This window comes from Meriones unguiculatus, chromosome 2, assembly GCF_030254825.1.
Source record: "Meriones unguiculatus strain TT.TT164.6M chromosome 2, Bangor_MerUng_6.1, whole genome shotgun sequence".
NCBI lineage: Eukaryota > Metazoa > Chordata > Mammalia > Rodentia > Muridae > Meriones > Meriones unguiculatus.
Window position 1 is genome coordinate 129,750,449 of NC_083350.1, and position 16,750 is coordinate 129,767,198.

Below are 16,750 nucleotides of genomic sequence, written 5' to 3' on the forward strand. Positions count from 1 at the left end.
AACTCACAGTGATCTGCCTAACTCTGCCTCACTGAGTCCTGGGATTACAGGCATGTGTCACTGCACACAGGCTGCTAGCTGTTATTTTTAGAGGAAAAAGAGAAGACAATGGCAAAGCCTAGGCTGCCAGAAAAGACTATAGAGAAAAACAAGGGAACAGCATGGGAACCAGGTATGGTCATGCGTGCTTTAACCCCAGCACTGGGGAGGCAGAGGCAGGCACAGCTCTGTGTTCCAGGCCAGCCTGGTCTACAGAGCGAGTTATAGGACAGGCAAGACTAGACAAAGAAGCCCTGTTTCCACAAAGGGGAGTGGGGTGGAGGTCGGAGCACTTGGGCTCACACCAGCTTCTTTCCATCAGCGTGAAGAAAAGGACCCTGCTGGCTCGCTTGCTCTTAAAATTTCTTTGCTCCACAGTCATTTATTCAACCTTTCAGTTTCCACTCACCAGCAAATGTACGTTAATAACACTATCATTTCTTCGCAGAAGCCAATCAAATACCCTGAGGAGAGGCTGGAAGGATGACTCAGCAGTTAAAGCACCTGCCATTCCTGCAAGGTCGGAGGCCCAGTTCCTAGTACCTACGTGGCAGCTGGAAACAGCGTGCAACTCCAGTTCCAGAGGCCTCAGCACCATCTTTTGGCCTCCACGGGCCCCAGGCATGCGCATAGTGAGCATACTATGTTCAAGTGGCATATGAAAATAAACATAAATAAATCTTTTCAAACTATATATGCTGACGATCTTTTTCTAGAAAAGTATTTTTAAGCTTTTTTTTTTCCATTTCAGCATGACTATTCCTCTAGAGCTGAGGTGCTGCATAAACAGGAAATGGGGAAATGTCTCTGAATGAATCGTGATTGGTATTGCTGGCTCACTCTGGAGTTTGCCACTCTGAAAAAATATCACTGCAATTTTAATACCCCTATCCATCTGACTGCCCCTAAACTTTATGCCGTCTACCTATCTACTTTATAAACTGATTCCAGATTCCTTACCAAGCGCTGGCTACAGTCCCTTCTCTTCAGTGCTTCGTGCTTGCTGTGCAAAGCCGCAGAGCCTACGGGCAGCGCCAGCATTGTTTTTGAAGCTGCCTCCTCATCCTGCCTGCCTCACTACATACTTGATTATCCGCAAGGCTGAGACTCGGGATAAATTTAGCAACACTACACAGCTCTTCCCACACCCGAAGACGACGCAGAAAGCTTCTTGTGGTTCCCACTAGCATGAAGTGTGAGGTGACATCAGTCCCCAACCTTCCTGGGCTCCCTTGCTCAGTCTGAAAAATGCAGGCTGTAAAACTCAGGATGACAACTCCCTCTAGCAGGAGGGGGATAGTTAAAGCCAGGGAGGGGTACACCGGCCGGTGCTTGGGGTTTAACCTGGGAAGTGTTTGTGTCGGTTTTGTGATGCTACACTGAAGCCTGAAGTGCGTCATAGAATTGTATTAATAATGAATTCTCACGTTTGTGCTCGCAAAGACAAACAACAGCTGGCCCACTCCCAGGGCAAAATTCTCTCTTTGCCCCACACAGACTTTTGAAAGTGTGGGGACACATGCAACCCTATTCTTGGCACCCTAACTTTGGGCCCAACAATGTCTTAGATGTCAGTCAGGGAGAATGGAGTCGACTGTGTCTGACCACCACACACACCAAATATCACCCCAGGGCTGAGCCAGGAATCACCTGACCTTGTCATTCGTGCGTAGATTTTTGTCTCAACAACTAAGAAACTGAGAAACTTGATTTAAACAGTTACGAAATTCACATCATTTATATTTTGTTTTAAAAGATTTACCCCCATACACCCGCAGCAGGCGGGAGAGCTGGCCCCGGGGTCATGAGAACAGGAGGGTTGTCCCTGCCCCTCACCAGCTGTAGCACTCAGGAGAGCGGGGCCTGTACCTCACCTGGGCAGCACAGCAGAGCTGGCCTGGGTGGCGTAGGCATGGGGGAGCTGGTCCAGAGGTCATGAGAGTGGGAGAGCTGGCTCTGCCCCTTGCTGACTGCAGCTTTGAATGAGGTAGCCGGGGCAGAGCAGGAGAACACGCCCAGAGGTGGGGTGTGGGAGAGCTGGTGGGCTGACCAGCTCAGATGGTAGACTGACCTCTCGGGCCCAGATCCAGGGCTTTGAACTGACCCACCCTAACACCCACCCCATCTACAAACTGCTGGAGCCCGTGAAGGGGCCGATACTACAGATCCTAAGCTGCAGGACCTCCATGACACAGGGCAACAAGGAGTCCCGTGAGGTTCCACTGTCTGTAATGTGGCCATGCCAGGGGCCTCGAACCAGACCAATGACTCGTGCAATGAACTTCTGCAGGCAAAGAAGTGTGGACAAAAGCATACACTGTGGGACACACTGTGACACACTACAGCTTCCACAACGAGCTTTTTTCTTCTTCTTTTTGGGGAGAGGTTGCAGGGATGGAGGATGGGTACAAGGGGACAGGGAGATGAGTGGCATTGGGGTACATGATGTGGAATTCATAAAGAATAAATAAAAAGTTTAAAAGAAAAAGGTTTTCAAGCCCCCCAAAAATGTAACTACTGACATTAGGGATTTTGAAATTGCTTTAAACATCAATCTAGGTGTCTCACTAGGCATCCTCACTAGCCGAGGAGTCACAGTGCTTTACTTAGGCCAATGTCCTACCTAACAGGGAATCAGAGTGTCCCTGACCCCGCCTTGGGAAGACGTTCCGAAGGGAGGGGTGAGCAGTAGCTGCTCCATGGCCCCAACCACAGCCCATCCTGCCTGGGCCGTGCGTCATCCAACCGTGCGTCATCAAAGCCACTCGTCATCAAAGCCACTCGGGTGAAAACACTCTGCTCTTCTGGGCTTGAGGCTCCCCTGCTCTCTCCTTCTGTTCATCTGTTTGTGTGTGGTCGGTACCTCAAACAGCCACTGGCACGCTGAAACAAGCTCACTCACAAACCTTCTTCACACGGACACACCCACATGTGTGAAGGTCTCACGTGTCTGAAGTCACATTTGCCCCGCAAGCATGAGCACCCCACGGCATTGGATACGTGGACAGCTCCGGGCATCCAACGCACAGACTAAAGATGTGCAACAGATTCCGAGTGAGGCCTTTTACTGCGTCTCTTGGGGTCCACGTGTACCAAACATAGAATCTTAGAGTTTGAAAGGAATTTAAAGATACTTTAGCTCAATGCCCCTCCTCATCCCCCAGGAAGCCCTCTGGAATGTCAGCAGCACATGGTCTCGGCGGCACTGCCCAAACACTTCTAGTTGTGGGCATACACTGCAGTGTCGGGCAGATGGCTCCAATTTTAACAGGACTGATTAATCAAACATTGCCTTTCTATGAAACAAGTGTCAGCACCCTTGACACTTCCAACCCATCGCTGACGGGGAGAAGTGGGCAGTGCGGGTAGAAGGCCAGGGCCCGCTCCACGGCACGTGACAGCTGCCTCCTGATTCTCCCTCCATTGTCCTCAAAGAATTTCCCAGCGACGTGGTCCGGAATCTACTGAGATCCAGATACAGCACTTCACTGGCATTTCTCAACCTCCCTATCTAATACTGCCAATTGAAGAAAATCACGGGGGCTGGTAAGATGGCTCCGCTGGTGAGAGTGCCTGGTGACCTGAGTTCAATCCCCAGGACCCACACGGCAGAAGGAGAGAACTGCCAACCTTCCTCCGAGCTCCGCATGTGTGCTGCAGCAAAACATACAAGCAAGCTCACACACACACACACACACACACACGCAGGCCAATCTAACGGAGGCATTTTCTCAACTGAGGCTCTCTCTTCCCCAGTGACTCTAGCTGTGTCAAGTTAACAAAAAACACACACACACACACACAAAAAAAAACACATGGATGTGCCATAACATGTGTATACAACCACACACACACACACACACACACAGAGCTAAACAACTCCTATTCATCTCTAAAACTGCCACACATTAATTTCCTCATGAGCACATCTTCTAACGTCATCTGCCTGGGAATGAATTCCTCTTCTCAGCCCTACACACACTCCGTGCACAGCCCAACCTCCTCCCACATGCACCTCCGGTATCTAAGCACAGGACCTGACTTTTAGGGGCAGTCAACCAATATTGGAGAAGTTCATACGGAGACTAGAACCTGAGACCGGAACATTTTATTTATAACGGTTAGTGATAGCAGATTATGGTTTCACAGCCCTGTCATGCCAGCGCTCAGGGCTGTGGCAGACGGTCAGGAGTTCGTGGCCAGCCTGGGCTACACAGAAAGATTCTGTCACGCCAACAACAGAAAGCAACAAAGACACTGCCTAAACTGCCACTGTCTTCAGGAGTTTGGCTGCTCCTGCTCGTGGAAGATCATCCCAGCTGGCCTTGCTGACTGCTGACATTCTCTTGGAGGAGGAGAGGCCAGGGAGGGTCACGAGGGTATCCGGCCATCCCTCCAAACAAGCTGTATGCAATTCTGACCTAATTACATGTGGCCTCAGAACCTTTGGGAAGGGCGTGGCACAAAAGTGGAGAAGGACTTGAGGAGAGGGCGCTGTATCTACACACCCGTGGGAGGGTCCTCATCCGTGCTGGGCATATACCTTCCGGAGCGGCTGCTTTAAGGTCACCTGTGCTCTACCCATAACCCCTCACCCGTGCTCCCTAAGTATGCCTTACAAACTCATTGGTTCCACTGAGGTGAACTTTGGTTAAATCAAACGTTGGTTTGCTGTTGGAACCTCGTAAGGAGAGGGGCAGATGTTGCCTGCCTACCTCCCCCACCCCACCCCACCCCGAGAGAAAATTCTCACAACACATGCACAGAAGGTTCCAATCCGTAGAACAATGTAACAACAAAGTGACCAAAGCAAGAAGAGGATGATCGCTCTGGCAGCAAAATGCAGACTACATCCCCCAAGAAACTAGAGGCGGGCCCCCATGGACGAGCTTTGTTTAATTCAGCAAATGCTGACTGAAAAAAATAAAATAAAACAAAATGCAGAACACAGACCATGGACTCTCAAATAAATGCTTGCTTCATGATTTAATCAACTTTCAGAGCATCGCTCGTCAAGAACAAAATGCTAAGCACGGGCCCTGTCCACAAGCAACTTGCAACATTACATGGAAATAAGATTCGGACTTAGAAACCGCAGAACGAGGTCAAAGCTCTCATGAGAGGCACAAAGGAAAGCATGAAATGAGAGCCTCTAGTTGAGATGATGAGGGAAACTTCATGAAGGGCAGAGATGTCCTGAAGGAAGATATATGAGGTCAGGAGAAGGGAGATGGCACAGGGAGGGCAGCCATCTGGAGGGGGTGTGTTTCCAGGCATTCAGTCAAGCCTGGAAAACAACGTGACCCCAACATGAAGAGGATCGAGTACAAAGGGGATGGATAGACACCCTGCCTGGAAGGGAGGGAGTCGAGCAAATGGGGTGTTCTGTAGGCTCCAAATCCTGCTTCAAGCAAGGATTTAAAAGATTTTGTGCATGGAAAAGGCCAGACATGGGACTTATATCATGGAACAATGCTCGATAAATGACACTTCCCTCTCAGGGAGGAGAGCAATGACCAGGATGTATGAGAAAGGCTAGAATCAGAGCCCATGTGTCAAGGTCAGACAGAACATTTCCTCTTTTGAGACAGGAAGAAGGAAGAGGGAGATTTCACAGAGCTCTGACATTCAAATACAAATGCCCTGGGAAGTTACATTAGGACTACGAGGGTTCCCAATAAATCAGACAGGAAAAAGAGTTCCTCAGAAGCTGGGGTGTCAGGAAGTGGGTAGGGGAACGATGCTCATTTCTGAAACCCTAAGTCAGTGCCTTGAATCTTGCTCTCAGCTGCTCAGCACCAAAATGACTGAACTCAGCACCAAAAATGACCACAGGCTGGTAACCTAATATAAGCATGAAACCGGGAGAAAGAAGAGAGAAATTACAGAAAGAAGAAAAGAAAACAAGTCCCAAGGACAGCCTTGGATACATTCCACAATAGATCAGGGACAAGAGGGAGAGGCAGAAAGATTACAAGGGGCCCAAAGTACTGGAGGGGAATAAGGACAAAGTGAAGTCCCAGAACCTAATAAAAACAAAAAACAAACAAACAAAAAACATGCCAGAAAAATAACCAAACCCTCGAGTCTCTCACATTGAAGCTTGTAATTAATACGTGATACCACCAGTCGAACATAAACCAAGACGCAGATTAACCTCCACTTCATATTTAGTAACTCCTTTCCCCTCATAACTACTCCATCCGTCACCCCTTAACAAGTCTCAGAAGTGGGGCCAGCAACATGGTTCAGCAGGTAAGGGGCTTGCCGCACAGGTCTGACGAGCTTGGAACTCTCAGCAGAAGGAGAGGAGCAACTCTTGAGGGTTGCCCTCTGACCTCCACAAGTGTGCCACAATATGCACATGTCTGGACTTACACACACCAAACAATAAAAGGGGAGGGGCTTCTTTTAGTCTCTGAATCAGATTCACGAGAAAGGCCTGATGATTTTTTGTCCCAGTTTGTTTTTTATGTTACACCTAAGCATTTTTAGGTAACAAGCAGCCATTCACTTCTTCCTTTCTCCTGGGACAAAGGTTCTTATCAGATTATAGACAGACTCTGATCAATGGGGGAAAAAAAAACAAGCGAGAGGACTGGGTCGGAGGTCAGGTCAGCAGCTGTCATTCCCTTGACCCTGGGTTTCCCGTCCCAGACTGCTCCTCACCTGCATGAGTTCGTGGCTCTGCAGGAGGTCATGCTCCAGCATCTCCTGGGTAAGGCGTCCCATGGTGCTGTAGAACTCGTCTGCCGTTTCACAACATTCTATCTGCCTAGACGAGAGAAGAGAGCAGAAGAGGGACTTGATGGGGCCATCTGTGCTGCAGGACAGGCCCAAGAACACCACGCCTTATCATCAAGGCCGTCGACGGCAGTACGAAGCCCTGCCTCATTCTCGAGATACAGTCTGCTGCCACCAAGGGCAAGGTGGGCATGGGCATGTATTCCTGTCCTGCCAGTTATGAGGAAGGCTGACTCAGGAGGGTCACTGAGCACAAGGGTTCAAGACCAATCTGGGTAACACAGCCAGATGGAATTAAAATGTGTGTGTGTGTGTGTGTGTAGACAAAACAAAAAGTAATTTTCAGGCAGTCATTCTAGAATGAGTTCCTATCTTCTCTCTACAGCTCTCCGAGCCTCACAGCCCCACAGGGTTCTTTATTCTCCCTGTGTGATATATTCTCTTCGTCAGAATGCACACCAGTGACCAGAAGCAGAACCACAAAATTGGGAACTGAAAGCAATTATCCCCTGTGGGAAATGAGCAGGTCTTAATCTGCAGGGATATCACGAATAGACTGAATCCGAACCACAGCCGAGCTGAAAAGGGTATGGGAACTTTACATCCTGGCACACTGTTCTCACATGCTTCGCTGACTCCTTCTCAGGAAAGTAGCTGTCACCTCTGAGACTGGTGAGATGTTAATGTCCTCTAAAGAGGAGGAAAAGGAATAACACGGAACGGCGGGCTCTAGGTGTTCCCGCTTGATCTATTACAAAGGTTTCTGCGTGGTAGGATAATTCCATTTGCCCACCAACCATAAGGCATGTTTTGACAGGCCCTAATGTCCGGTGGTTTTCACACAGCCATTCAGAGCACAAATATAATGGGAAAAACCTCAGGCTCAAATCCCCTCGGCACCACGGTGTAAATAAGAAAGTGAAATAGCAGGAGGGAGTGCTGTGACAAAATATAGCAGGGCAGGGGGATGTGAAAAACAGTTCTTCTCACCTTGGGGTAAGAGGCAGGGAAATGCATATTTTTTTAAAATGGTGTGTAGCTACCAAGGAGGAAGAAGCCTTGCAAAGGCCTGATGGAGAAGTGGGGAGACTCCTGCTGTTCCCTAAGGCCAACTGATGTTCTAGGGAGTGGAGTCACTGCACAGCCAGAGGGAGCCAGGGAGAGGCAAAGGTCCGGAGCTGCAGACAGCAGTTCACTAAGGCCTGTCTGCCTTCTGGGGCCATTCAGGATACAGGTGACCCAGGGGTTTTCTTTTTTTCTTTTCTTTTTTTTTTAATTTTTTTTTAATTTTTTTATTAATTACACTTTATTAATTTTGTATCCCCCCCATACGCCCCTCCCTCCTCCCCTCCCGATCCCACCCTCCCTCCCGTTTCTGCATGCATGCCCCTCCCCAAGTCCACTGATAGGGGAGGTTCTCCTCTCCTTTCTGATCTTAGTCTATCAGTTCTCGTCAAAAGTGGCTGCATTGTCCTCTTCTGTGGCCTGGTAGAGCTGCTCCCCCTCAGGGGGAGGTGACCCAGGGGTTTTCAACAGGGAGTGATGGAGCAGCTGCACCCTTGGCAAGGTTGGTTTAGAGGTGGCTTGGCAGCTTTGGGCACAATTAGGGAGAGCCAGGAGGATGTATGCTGAGCGTAAGGTGATGAGGGAGTGTGGCGATAGGAGAAGTCACAAGAGAAAGACAGACAAAGGGAGCTGTGGTGTGGGCTGGGTGAAGGAAGGAATTCCAGGCTGCGGAGAGAAGGTAAGTGAGGAGCCCCACAGACGACAGCGGAAGGCACAGGTGTTCTTTAGTCATGCACGGACCCAGGTTCCCTACACGCCATGGGCGTTCTCCCAGTGTTACGTCTGCAGGGAAGTATTACAGGCACCGGAGTCCAGAGCTCCAGGCACAAGTCCCCGCTCAGCTTCTCCTTAGCTGGGTGACTGGAAACGAGTCAATGAACCCTCACAGGGTAATTTTCTCACTTGAAAAGACAGGGAGGAATAATCTCCCCTTCTCTTCGGGGTTATTGAGAGAACCAAATGAGATAATACACTCAAACTGCCTAATGTAATGACAGGCGCTGTCAGCTTGAGATAGACGTTGGTGGCCTTTCCTTGCTCCTCACAAGTCGCCAGCTGAACAGATGTATAATTATCATGCGCCAAACCCCTGAAACACTTAGGATTCACAAACAGGAGCCATTTCTGAGCAAGGAATTTGCATAATGAAAAGCACAAATGCTAGAGCCAGGATGCCTTGGTTCAAAACCGTGTCTCCCACTCATTAAAATGGTGGTTTTAGGCAAGTCATTAAACTCTGCGCTTCGGCCCACCCTTTTGTCCCCGCCCCCCCATCACTGACAGGGAATGACAGCCCTGTGCTCTCCTGCAGCACACTCAGAATGCCTGCGGCGTGGGGAAGGCTGGAAACGCCACAGGAGGGCAGAAAGAAGGGCATATTGAGAAAGAGGGAAGGACAAGTCAGTGGCACGGCAAAAGTCACAGAAGTGAGTTTGTTGCCTTGGCTGGAAATCATTACGCAGTAAAGCAAAGGCAAAAGAAGACAGCTGTCTGATGCTTACAAATACGAGCTTAGTGATTTCTGTAAACCCCTGAACGGATGGTTGTTGGTCCTTTCCCTTTTATCCAGAAACAAGTTATAAATGAAGAGGTGAGCTAAAAACTTCTAAAACAGACTAGGCAGGATAGTGCAGTGGGGAAAGAAGCCTGCTGCCAAGCCTGACAGCCTGAGATTCGTTCTCAGAACCCAAACGGTAGAAGACAAGAGCCGACTCCTGCAAGTGGTTGGTCTTCTAACCAATACACACGGGCATGGCACTGTGCAGACACACACACGCGCAGACACACAAATAAGCAAGTGCAACTTCAAACCTAAACACTGCCAGCGGCTTATTAGTTTTCTGGCATGTTGTCATGGATACGGACTCACTGGAACTTTCTCTGCTACCAAAGCTGACGATAAATGAGCAGAAACATACCCTCCTTTTGCCCGCTACAGGTAAGGAGGGTGGGGGGAAGGTGGTTGGTATTGTGTTCTGGCAGATTTTAACATCTGAAGAATTCCTCCTGAGTAGAAAGGGAGCACCTTGTATTGCACAACTGACTGAGTTCTTAGTGACTCTCCTGACTGCACAACTGTGGGTACACTTTGTGCCAGGAATCTCATTTAATTTTATCACAACTCTAAAGTCACAAGGTAAACAATAAAAATTCATAAATAAGCCAGGAGCCAGGTGTAATGACGTATATGCCCATAATCCCAGCACCTGGGAGATAGAGGTTGAGGAGCCAGGAGTGAAAGGTCAATCTCCATTGTGAGCTGAAGCCAGCCTATGCTAGGTGAAACTCTATCTCAAAAAAGAAAATTAAATCATCCCAGTTGTGATATGAAGCAAGAAACCTGCCTATTTCTTTGCAGATAGAGCAGCTTCTTCTATAGCTAAGTCCCCTTTTCTCTTCCACAAGAGTGTACAGGAAGCTCCTGATGAGGCAGGGGTCAGATACTGAGGCAAGACATCCGGAAGAAGCCTGCCCATCCTTGAATACATCCCCTTCCTGCTGGAGAAACCAAGGAGCCTGCTGAGGTTTGTACAGGCTAACAGGTCACAGCGTTCTCTCTCACACACATATGGGTCAATTCTTTGCACTGAAGAGCCCCAAAGCCAGCTAACAGCAGAGGCCAGAAGAGAAAATCACTTACTCTCCCAGTTTTGCCCAGATAGCCAGGGACACCCTCAGGATGATCTCTGAACCTTCAAAGAAGACCGAGTCCCAGATCTTCAGAACGGTATGGTTAGGGAGACACGTGGCAAAGAGAGTGAGGAACCACTGCATCGTGAAGACGTTGGTGAGCGGGGGCTCATAGCCACCTGAAATGAATCAAACGTCCTTGAGAAAGAGATCCGTGAGGTGCACGGCGCCCTCTCGTTCTTCCATGCCCACCCAACTGTGTGGCCTCCCAGCTGCTTCCTTCGTATTCCTCAAACGTTCTTTCTTCCCGTTTCCCTCCCATGTTTCAAGAAGAAACATTTTTAATAGAAAGCTCCAAGACATGAGAGTCATTCATTCTCTGCCGTACTTCAGAAGTTTTTACCTGAACTAGATCTGGTTCTACTTATTCAAGGCTGCTTAAAATTAAGGAGAAAGTTTTCCTCACCAAAAACACTGTGAAAACAATCGATTGTACTTCCTCAAATACAAGGGCTGGTGATCATCTTGCACTTACGAGTCCCTGGGTGTAGGCCCAGAAGTATCACCCAAAAAAAACACAAAACAAAACAAAACAAAAAACCTGCAGACTTTCAAAATCTTATAGTTCCCACTTTAATTCAGCTGCAGCGATTAGAGCTAAAACTGTTTATTATAAATTACTTATCTCTATAGTTGTATAATTCCTAGACCACAATCAAATGAAACAGAAAATAAGTGGGGAAAAAAATTCCAAAATATTTAGTTATTAAACAACTTTCAATGTAAAGGTATTTTAAACTAAGTGATATGTAATTTTAAAAACAGACCCATCCCATTTTGAAATTTCCGAATTCATTAAAAGCTCAGCATTCCTTTCCACTTCAAGTGACTATAAATGTCTATTAGATTTTTAGACTGATCCTTCCGATGACTGTCAATTGTGCAACTATCTCAGGGCACACACACACACACACAAAGTTTGCCTGAACTCATTTTTTTCTTTTCTCCTGTGAACAAATATTTTCCCAGAGACTAGAACCCAAGGTTACTCCTCATGGTCAAGAGCAAAGGGACTTGAAGAAAAACATGTATGTCGATAGCCTGTGTCTTCCACTACCATGAAGATACAGAGTTCCACTGCCACCAGATCACACAAGACAGTCATTACAGATGCTCAGCTGTCTCTAAAACCTCCGGTGTATTTTAGGAACAACTAGATCTTCAAAACCCTTTAACGTAGCTGTGCATGTTGGTACAAACTTGTCATTTCAGCACCAACAAGATGAGTGAGGCAGGAGGATTTCTGCTGAGCCTGAGGCCAGCATGGGATAGACAGTGAGACCCTGGCTCAGAAACAACAGCATTCTTTAATGAGTCCCCTGTTATTTTATTTCATTTCATCTCACTTTTTTTTTTTCTTTTTGGTGGTGCAAGGGATCAAACGTGGGACCCTGGGACACACTGGATAAGCATCATCCCTGGGCTGCAGCCACAGCCCTGTGCTTCCACATTTAACTGTGCATATCAGGCCAGACTGCAGGTGTAGCCCACCACAGCAACCGGCGACCACTAACAGAACAGCAAACCTCCGACTGTTCTCTCTGGTGTCCAGAGAGAACACAGTTGCAGAAGTGTACCAAGTAGGCCCAGTAGAGCCAGGAGGACACCCACTACCTGCCAGTGACTCCCCCACACACACCCAGCACCTCTCTTGCTTCTGCCAAGGCCATGGTCTATGCCAGAGTGAACCCCTGGCTCAGCTCTAAAGAAGTCCTACGGGTCTGGCGCCAGTTTGGTTTAACTGAACGAGAGGACGTGTGCGCCGCTCTCCATGCCCTGTTGATCTGGAACCAACACAGAGATAGGTCTTAACTGACGACCTGCCCAGGTCTGGTAGACGTTTCAGCAGCACGCAGCCCTACATATTTTCAATTTTCTATTTGTTCTCTGGAAATGAAGGTTTGATTGCGCTACACTCTTTCAACGGAAGTACCTGGCGACCCATTTCCATCCAGAGCTTAAACTCGTACACACAGCGGAACCTGGCAAGCCCAATGCTTTTGGGAATGGAGCAGCCAGGAGTCGTCCTTACCTCCGCTCTCCTTGTTTGCCGTTTTCTGCAGAGTATCAAGGTGCTGAGACAGTTCCGGGAGCTTCATTCTCAAGAGGTCCCTGAAGACAGCCATATCCACAGACAGTGCCCGAAGATTATTGACAAAGTAGCTCTCTGGGAGTACCTTATCAATCAGGTAAATCATAATCTAAAAAAAAAAAAAATAACAAGACTGTTTCAGACCCACCAGGATCCCAACATGCCCAAAATAAAAAGCGCATCCCAAGAGATGAAAGCACACATGCCTCCCGGTGCGTCAGAAACCAATTCTGGACTCACCTACACTCCCTGCAAAGGAGCGGGCGGCATAATTATCTAAGTAACCCAAAGTCAGCTGTGCTGTGAAGTTTCTAGAAGGGCTGCCAGACCTGAGCTCACCCCATATATGGCTGCGATTATGCAACCGTCAGCCTCGTGGAGAAAACGAGAAGGCACAAGCGCCCTGCATTCAGCAAGACCCTCCGTCCTGGCTCCCGGATGTCCTGGGTTTTACAGCCTGGATATGAAAAGCCCAAGGGCTGGCCTGTCATAAAACACCCACACGGAGGCAGGCCGCCAGGCGTACTCGTGGCCACTGGGGCTATCAGAGTGACTGACGCTGGCTTTAGAGAACATAAAGAGGTTTTGTTTGCACACTTGCCGCCTTTTTAAATTGGTGCTTCTCTCACAGCCGTGTCATGTATGTTCCTCAAATTACCCTTTTCTTCTGATTGCTGCGCTTGTATTTCCATTTCTGAAACGTCAAAGGCCACTCAAATGACCCAACAGGGCATGCGTCAGTTCTGCCTTTCCTAGCCAGCTTGAATGCTATGTGATGCTCCCACCAGGACACCAGAAAAAGGAAAGACCACAACTACAGCCAGCTCTGCGTGCTGCTGGGGAAGTGCTGTTTCGCTGGGTCCCACAAAACTCCCCATTTTCAAAAAAAGAGGTTTTCTCTTAGCCCTGACAAGGGCTCACTTCTCCCCACACCCCCATGGCTGGTAGTTTCTACTTTTCGGGTCCTAGAAGATTCCTGGTGGAGCAGAGGGCTCCGGTGGGCAAGGGCCAGGGAGAGACGAACAATGAAGGACAAAAGAAAGGTCAAAATCCACATGGTGCTACACTTCTCCCCTAAGTGCTGTAGTACTGAGAAAATACACTGAGTGACTGACTGACTGACTGACTGACTGAGCAGGGAACCGAAGCCATATATCACCACCACCAGGGCTACCAGAGGCCCTTATACTAGGCCTCCCATATCCTAGGCAATTATCTTTGCTACTGAGCTGCAGCCCAGCCTAACATGTTTTTATTAAGAAATCATGGTCTCTTTAAAATTACAGAACATTTCTCCAATTACACTATTAGTTATTTTCTGGGCATACGCATGTGTGATGGGGGTCCCGTGGAAGGTGTGTGTATACAGGACCCAGGCTGACACCGGGTGCCTGTTCCAATCACTGCCCATCCTGTATTGAGGCAGGGTCTCTTGCTGAACTCGGACCTAGTCCGCCTAGCCTGTTTGCTTAGGGATTGCCTGATTCTGCCTCCAGCACAGAGGAATGATGGGCAGGCTGCCACACCCACCCAACTTTTATGTGAGTTCTGGGGATCCCAACTCTTTTACTCACTGAGCCCTCTCGCTAGCCCCAACTATGCTAGTAATTCTACAACACAATAAAATTCTCAGTCTAAGGTCACCTCAACTTCTGATGTTAAGTCATACGGGACAGCCCCCCTTAGTCTACCCATGAGTTCCAAAAGTCAGGTCTTATACCATAAAGTAAGATGAGGAAGAGGAAGAAGAAATGGGAGCATTTCTGGTTTTTAACAGATACTGCTGAACAAAACAGCCTCAAAGGAAAAATGAGGTAAGGGCTGAGAAAGAAAAAAAATATGGCCTTTTTATTTTTACGGATTAGTCATTTAGCTTACTCAAGCTAAAATAGCTACTGGAAAAACACAGACCTGCAATGATTTCCTGGGCACCGGGAAGGTCCCCTCGTGAACCTAGCCCTCCTCTGCAGGTGAGGTGTCTCCACATCTCTACACATCACCATGCGTGTGGCATCTCACGGCATGCTCTGAACTCATTTTCTTTCTTTCTTATTTTGTCTCATACTGGGTTTGTTTTTCTTTTTAAGCAGGATCTGACTTTGAACTTGTTACGTAGCCAAGGCTGCCCATAAACTCCAGATCCTCTGGTTGGAGAGATGGCTCAGTGGTGAAGAGCACTGGCTACTCTTCCAGAGGTCCTGGGTTCAATTCCCAGCAATCACCTGGTAGCTCACGGGTATCTATAACTCCAGTTCCAGGGGATCTGACACCCTCACAGAGACATACATGTAGGCAAAATACCAATGCACATAAAATAAAGATAAAAGCATAATAAAAACCCTCCTGATCCTCCTGCCCCCATTTCCCACGTACTTGAGTTATAGCTGTGCTCCACCACCCCTAAGCTCCAGTTCAGCCTTTTACCGTGTCGAATTTCTCAGGCATTGTTGAGCCCTTTTGTGCTCTGACTGGCATATGCACACCTTTCTCTAAACCTCTCCAGCCCACCTCCCATCTGAATCACTTTCTCCAATTTTTCCACAGAACGCTTCCTATTTTAGACATGCAAATTACATCTGAGAAAAAAAAAATCACTGAAGCTGGTGGACTGAATACATGAAACAGTCCTTTTTTATTGTCTTCTTTGACCGGGCTGGCCTCAAGCTCACAAACATCCTCCTGTCTCTGCATCCCACGTGCTGGGATTAAAGGCGTGCACTACCAGGCCCAGCTAGAATTGCTTCTGAATTTAAAGCATCCCAAAGTCCTGTGTTGGACCCATCACCACCTTTTACCTCCCCGTCACCACCTTTTAGATGAGTAAGTGGCTTCAAAGCTTTTGCCTTCAATACATAAACAGAAAGGGTGAGGTGAATTCATTTCAGGCTGGGTTTATAATTAAGTCTACTGTGATATATATAAAACCAGGAGGAACATTTGTTTATTTTTCCATATCACCGAGATATTCCCCACAGTTCAGCAGGTGGAGGCTTGAATACAGAGATTAGATCTCATACGTCACAAACACTGCAGGGAAGGAACATCAGTGTGAAGGTTCAGCTGTGAACTGGAGACTCACACTGCCCTGAGTGAATCAGGAAATGGCGCCCCTCCACGTTTGAAAGCCTTCATTTTTCATATACACTCTGTGGTGGTTTGATGCAAACGGCCCCCGTAGCTCATATATTCGAATGTTTCATTCCCAGCTAGAGGGCTGTTTAGAAAGCGTTAGGAGCTGCGGCCTTGCTGGAGGAGATGTGTCACTAGGGGTTAGCTGTGAGGTTTCAAAAGCTCAGGCCAGGCCCAGTCAGTCAGTGTCTCTGTCTCTCTGTCTCTCTTGCTGTCTGTCTGTCTATCTCTATGTTCCTCCCTCCCTTTCTTCTTCCTTCCCTCTCTCCCTCTTTCCCTCCCTCCTCCACTTTCTCCCTCTCCCCCTCCCTCCCTCCTTCCCTCCTCCACTCTCTCCCTCCTTCCCTTCTCTACCGTCTCTTCCTTCCCTCCTCCATTCTCTCTCTCCCTCCCTCCTTCCCTCTCTCCCTCCTGCCTGCAGATCAGGATGCAAGCTCTCAGTTGCTACTCCACCACCATTCTGGCCTGCCAGCCACCATGCTCCCTACCATGACGGTCATGGACTAACCCTCTGAAACTCTAAGCAAGCCACAAGGAAATGCTTTCTTTTATAAGAGTTGCCTTGGTCATGGAGTCTCTTCACGGCAATAGAGCAGTGACTAAGACAGACTCCATCTGTGGGGAGTTAGCCACTCAGAGTCAGACCTCTAAATCTTACACTACTGGCGTTTCCAGAACTGCTTTCAAACAAAACAGGTCTTAGACATCAAAGACTCAATGACACGATTCACTTCCATATGTATTCTCCATGCAGATACCTCTCATAGATATGCCTACTTACCTCCTGTATACCTTAAGCTAGTGTGTGTGTGTGTGTGTGTGTCTGTCTGTCTGTCTGTCTTGTCTTTGTGTCTCTGCTGTGTCTCAGTCTCTCTACCACTTTTCTCTCTGTTGACAGGGTCTCAGGTAGCTTTGGCTGGCTAGCCTTGAACTCATTAGGTAGCTAAGTATGGTCTTGAACTCCTCCTGATGCTCTTGCCTCCACCTCCC

General features: G+C 48.2%; 1 protein-coding gene across 2 annotated transcripts in view; it reads right to left on the minus strand.

Annotated features, from left to right (window-relative positions):
* Positions 1 to 16,750, minus strand: part of Tbc1d30 (TBC1 domain family member 30) — an 84,599-nt gene that overhangs the window by 14,789 nt on the left and 53,060 nt on the right. For both annotated transcript variants that reach the window (XM_021637861.2, XM_021637862.2), the window contains 3 exons: positions 12,572 to 12,740; positions 10,490 to 10,658; positions 6,709 to 6,814 (listed from right to left, as the gene is read on the minus strand). In XM_021637861.2, coding sequence (XP_021493536.2) covers positions 6,709 to 6,814; positions 10,490 to 10,658; positions 12,572 to 12,740 — 444 coding nt within the window. The remainder of the gene's footprint in view (positions 1 to 6,708; positions 6,815 to 10,489; positions 10,659 to 12,571; positions 12,741 to 16,750) is intronic.